The sequence below is a fragment of the Saccopteryx leptura genome, chromosome 5 (assembly GCF_036850995.1).
Source record: "Saccopteryx leptura isolate mSacLep1 chromosome 5, mSacLep1_pri_phased_curated, whole genome shotgun sequence".
Lineage (NCBI taxonomy): Eukaryota > Metazoa > Chordata > Mammalia > Chiroptera > Emballonuridae > Saccopteryx > Saccopteryx leptura.
Window position 1 is genome coordinate 38,105,429 of NC_089507.1, and position 6,000 is coordinate 38,111,428.

A 6,000-nucleotide genomic window follows, 5' to 3' on the forward strand; every position below is an offset into this window, starting at 1 on the left:
GAGCATTATGCTAAGTGAAAGAAGCCAGTCAGAGAAAGACAAGTACCATATGATTTCACTCACATGTGGAATCTAAAGAACAAAATCAACTAAGAAGCAAAATAGAGATAGACTGATACATAGACAGCAGGCTGATATCTGTCTGGCAGGGGTGTGGTGGTTGGGTAAGGGCAGTGGAGGGATAAAGCAAAAAAGGAGAGAAGAAGAAAGCTCATGGACACAACAACAGCGTGGAGATTGCCTGGGTGGGAGGGGAGGCGGAGGAGGGTTTGGGGTGATACATGGTGCTGGAGGAAGACTTGACTTGGTGGTGGAGGGTGCTGAACACACAAGGCGGTGTACAGAGATGTGCTGTAGAATTGGGAGCATGACACCTGTTAATTATGTTAACTAGTGTCGCCCTGATCAAATTTTTTAAAAATTGAAAAAAATTTCTAAAAATATAAAAAGGACAAGGAATTGTGATAGGCTAGCGACTTTAGGGAAGATTATTTTCCAAATATTTTTGTGAAAAAATTTAAATGTCCAGAAAAATGGAGAGCATACATCTCCCACTTAGATTTAGCATTGTTAACATTTTGCCACATTTTCTTAATTTAGCTATATATATGATATAAAATAGATATTGTATGCTTCACATGCACACATACTCATACTTTTTTTTTCCGTGCAAAATGTTTGAAACTAAATAATTTGAAACTCCGTCACACATCCCTTAAGAAGATACTCTCCTATGTAACCACAATAGCACGATCACACATAAGAAAACTAGCAACTATTTCCCAATATACAGGCCCTATTCAAATTCAGGTAAGAGTTTGCATACTAACAATAATAATTACAGCTAACATTTATTGATTACCTATTATGTCTTAGGCACTAGGCTTTATGGTTATTACCTCATTTAATCACCCTAACAAACGGGAACATTGTCAGGCACAATTGTCACCTCATTTTATAGGCACGGGAACAAGTTCAGTGGGCTAAGTGATGAGTGCGAAGTTCCACAGCTACTAAGTGGTAAGCCATTCCAGACTTACACCTTTCTGACTCTAGAACATTCTCTCTCAACCACTTCGCTAGTAAGTAAAGAGCTTCACACAGGCCTTCTAGACTTATGGAGACTGGATATAATGAGGAGGTGAAGGAGGGCAGTCAGAGAAAGTAGAGTGACATTCTGAGAGCAAAGTTTGGACAATTAGGACATTTCAGGGAGAGCAAGAGACTGGCTGGGCTCCAGTATGCCCCTGATTTCATCCCTCTGTTTTCTTTCCCCCATGCCCTTTGGTCAGGCATTTCTCATTTCCTCTTCCACTAGGATTGAATCTGGAAAGTAGAAATTGTCACAGCTTGTTAGCAACTTTGATGAAAGATGTAGCAGAAGCGAAGGAAAGCGGAAGTGTCGAGATGACCTGGGGACCTTGATTTTCCATGTGTTCCATGCAGTGTAGTGGGTGATGAGCAGTTCTCTGGCTTGATGGTAGAATCTTGCCCAACTGGTTAGCCCAAGTTTGAATGTAAAGGATCTTGCAGGAAGAACTCTTTGCATTTGGCGGGCCACCCTAGAAAGGCCACCATGGTCAGGTTGGTTGGTACATGGCTGTAACCTTTCCTTTTCTTTTCCTCTCCAGCTCGCAGACCTCTGAAGAAAGTGCCATTGAGACAGGTTCCAGCAGCTCCACCTTCATCAAGAGAGAGGACGAGACCATTGAGGACATCGACATGATGGATGACATTGGCATAGACTCCTCAGACCTGGTGGAGGACAGCTTCCTTTAACTGACAGATTTAAGGGGTACCTTCCACCCCTGGAGCCACTGTGGATCCTTTTAAGAAAACCACTTTATTGCAATGCAAAGTTTGAGAGGAGGACTTGGATGATATGTAAAGAGAAGTTCCCAGCCAAGGGCCTCAGGGAGTCTTCTACATGTGAGTGAACGGGATATTTTGAAATGAACTTTCTCAGCGTTGCCTCTTGCAATGCTTCAGTAGCATCTCAGTGTGTGAAGTTTGGAGGTAGATGGACTAGGAAATAATGGACCACGGAAGATGAACTTTGTGTTTCGAGGCATTGGTGAGATTCCAACATACACAATTTTTTTGTTGTTGTTGCAACACAACTACAGCATTGTACTTATGTAAATAACTCTAACTAAGGATGTGTTTAGATTTGTATTAACTATCTTCTCTGGACCTCTGAAGAGACCGACCACTCAGCCCATCCATGTACTTCCCGCCTGAAACCTGGTAGCAGCTGCTGTTGAACTTTCTTGTGAAGTACATGCAAAACCACTTTTGAACCTTAAAAGGTACTGGTACTATATATAGCAACTTACTTTTTTTTTAATGTTAAAGAGATCAAGGCTAATGATTAACCAACCCTGTTTAATAGATTTGGGTCATTTAGAAGCCCAGCAATTCATTTTTATATTGTAATCTATGTTTATAATACTACTGTTATCAGTAATACTAAATGTGTAATATGTAACACGTTTTCCCTACAGTGAAAGCACAATTTTAAAGAAATCCTTACTAAGTAGGTGACAAGTTTGACAGTTGTTGACATTTATATTAAATAGCATATGTTTCTCTATAAAAATATGGTAATAGCTTTAGTGGATTAAATTTAGTTGAACATAGAGAACAAAGTAAAAGTAGTGTCTTCCAGAAAGTCGGAGTTTTTAACTGTATACTGTACTGAATAGGTTCCCTAATCCATGTACTAAAAACAATTAACTGCCCACAAAAGTAATGGGATTTGAAACAAACAAGCAAAACCCCTAAATCCTAAACGTTCTCAATATAAAGGCATAAACTTATGGCTAACATGACTTCTCATGTTATTACCCAGTGGAAAATATAATCATCTGCAAAGAAGATGGCATTTGAAGATGTTTAATTCATGCCTGGTGGTAACTTTGGTGGATCCCCAACATATATATATATATTTTTAAAATTCTGAGAACCCTAAAAGAATCAGAGGAATGTCCTGAACATGAGCCTTCTTTCTTCATCTCTTACCCCAATGGGAAATAGTTTGAAACTCTGAGTCAATAAAGGCATTGCTTAGTGAAGGCTGTGTGTGCCTTCATTTGGATCTGCGGTTCCCAAATAGAATTGGCAATCATAATCCACAGATTCTAAGTCCCCATTGCAGAGATTAGGCATGATTAAGTCTGGGGGGCGCAGAAACCTGTATTTTTATAAACACCCTGGCTGTTCCGGTCAGTCAGGTTTGGGAAATACCAGCTCAGGTTATCGGAAACTGCGATGGGATTAATAACAACTTGAAATTAGGAACTGGGCTAGAAATCAACCATGCAGGAAGCCTACTATTTCAGTCTTTGCCTTCGGGTTAGTGCCATTTAATGTCACCCATCTAGCGATTGCTACCCTAAATTTAGTGTTTGCTGAGGCCTCGGAGCGTGCTAAGTGTTGGTTGACAGGTCTTCTAAAAGTAAAGGCGCTGCTTCCCAGTGTATGGGGGAACTGATTTTCTTCTTCCCCTTGACCCCCAAAATGCATGTATGAAAATGGTGCAGTTCAGTGTGCCAAGTCATTAGAACCAGGTCAATATTTTGGTGAAGAAAAAAAATCAAAAAGTTTTACTGATATTTGGGGGTTAGATGGGAGGACAAATTGATACATCCACCCAAACTGTCAAACTGGTTGGTGTGGGTTCATTGGCATTCTTTGCAATACTGTTTAATCGCTGATGCCATATGAATGAAACATGGGCTGTGATTACTGCAATCACTGTACGTACTTCCAGCAGGTGATGCTCTGGAAGATGTAAGCAATAACAAGGTACTTGACTACCTACTGGTGTAATCTCAATGCAAACAACTTTCTTATCCACCTTATTCATAGTATGAAGACTGAGCCAGATTGGCCAATTGAAGGAAAACCTGAGTAGGTTCTGTAGAGCCAATTAGACTTGAAATACGTTTGTATTTCTAGAATCACAGCTCAAGCATTCTGTTTATCACTTGCTCTCCCTTGTACAACCTTCTTTTGTTGGTACTTTGCATTTTGATGTCCCTTTGAGTCTTACGTGACATCATCAGGCTAGATGGAAATTCTCAGACCAGCAGGTTCCAGTCCTAATGAACGCTCCCACCTGAGTTTGTGTGTAACTGCATTTTTTAAAAACAGTGTGTCAATGTATCCCAGACTTGTTTCCTTTGTGGCCTCGTGCAAGACCCCAGATGAAAATTTCCTAATCCTCCCTGCTTTCTATTTTAATGAAGACAATCAAAGCTGGCCTGAGAAACACAATTTGTGACTTTTAAAATGATCAATAATAACCTTAAAATGTGGTCTGCCAATCGGTAACAAAATGGTCCTATTTTTGTGAAGAGGGACATAAGATAAAATGATGTTATACATCAATGTGTATATATATATTTCTATATAGACTTAGAGAATACTGCCAAAACATTTATGACAAGCTGTATCACTGCCTTTGTTTATATTTTTTTAACTGTGATATTCCCCACAGGCACATTAACTGTTGCACTTTTGAATGTCCAAAATTTATATTTTAGAAATAATAAAGAGAAAAATACGTAAGTGTTCCCAAAATGGTGGTGTGGTGAATGTGTGAGAAGAACGAACTCAATAGGAAGGGCCTACCGATGCAAAATGTATTACAAATCCCCGTTCATGTTTTTGTTTTTAAACGTGTAAATGAAGATCTTTATATTTCAATAAATGAGATATATATGTAATTTAAAGTTATGCTAAGGTTCCAGCATTTTTGTCTTTAGTTTAATCCTATAAATTAAAGCAATCCTGTTCAGTTTATTTTCCTAGCAACATACCAGTAGGACTCTGTATTAGAATTTCGATGAAACCAATAGGAAATTTCAGACTTAAACATTATTTGAGCTTGTCAGTTTTCAGACCCAGCGTTTGACTTAAAGATGACTGGCATTTGGCCCATCTTTGCTCCCATGTTTCTTTCTTTGTTACAATACTTTATTATTATTATTATTATTATTATTTTTTACAGAGACAGAGAGAGAGTCAGAGAGAGGGATAGAGATAGGGACAGAAAGACAGGAATGGAGAGAGATGAGAAATATCAATCACTAGTTTTTTGTTGCGACACTTTAGTTGTTCATTGATTGCTTTCTCATATGTGCCTTGACCTTGGGCCTTCAGGAGACCGAGTAACCCTTGTTCAAGCCAGTGACCTTGGGACAAAGCTGGTGAGCTTTGCTCAAACCAGATGAGCCCGTGCTCAAGCTGGTGACCTCAGGGTCTCAAACCTGGGTCCTCCACATCCCAGTCCGACGCTCTATCCACTGCACCACTGCCTGATCAGGCACCGTATTATTTTTTAAATTTAAATTTTAAATTTTAAATTATAGTTTACTTTCAATATTATTTCGTATTTGTTTCAGGTGTATAGCATAGTGGTTAGACAGTCATATACTCTATAAAGTGTTCCCCCTGAGATTTCCAGCATTCACCTGGTACCATACATAGTCATTGCAATATTATTGACTATATTCCCGATGCTGTATTTTATAGCCCATGACTGTGTTGTAACTACCAATTTGTAGTTCTCAGTCCCTTCACCTTTCACTCAGTCCCCCATTCACCTCCCCCCCGGCCACCATCAGTCTGTTCTCTGTGTGTATAATAGCATATACTTGTGTGGTATTTTTCTATGTTAGGTGAAGAGTATAGTACTACATTTACTCTGGACAGCACTCAAACATTTAAAAAATGCATAAAGGACAAAGTTAAAGTCTTTTCCCACCATATCTTCTCCCCTGTCTCTGTCCCGGTTCCCAGAGGCGGCACTGCATCATTTGGTGTGTATTCTTTTCAACCCCCTTCCTGTGCACCTGCATATGTACATACACAGGCACACCTTGGAGATCCTGCGGGTTCCGGTTCAGAGCACCACAGTAATGTGGGTATCGTGATAAAGCAAGAACTAATCTTGTTAGTGGAGGGTCTTTGCCTTCGATTTGTAAAACATGCAAA

The 6,000-nt window shown here is 39.5% G+C and overlaps 1 protein-coding gene across 3 annotated transcripts in view; it reads left to right on the top strand.

The window, feature by feature from the left end:
• PDGFRA (platelet derived growth factor receptor alpha) overlaps positions 1–4,740 on the top strand; it is a 57,843-nt gene extending 53,103 nt beyond the window's left edge. For all 3 annotated transcript variants that reach the window (XM_066386153.1, XM_066386155.1, XM_066386154.1), the window contains exon 23: positions 1,632–4,740. In XM_066386153.1, coding sequence (XP_066242250.1) covers positions 1,632–1,779 — 148 coding nt within the window. In that variant the 3' untranslated portion in view covers positions 1,780–4,740. The remainder of the gene's footprint in view (positions 1–1,631) is intronic.
• The last annotated feature ends 1,260 nt before the right edge of the window (positions 4,741–6,000 follow it).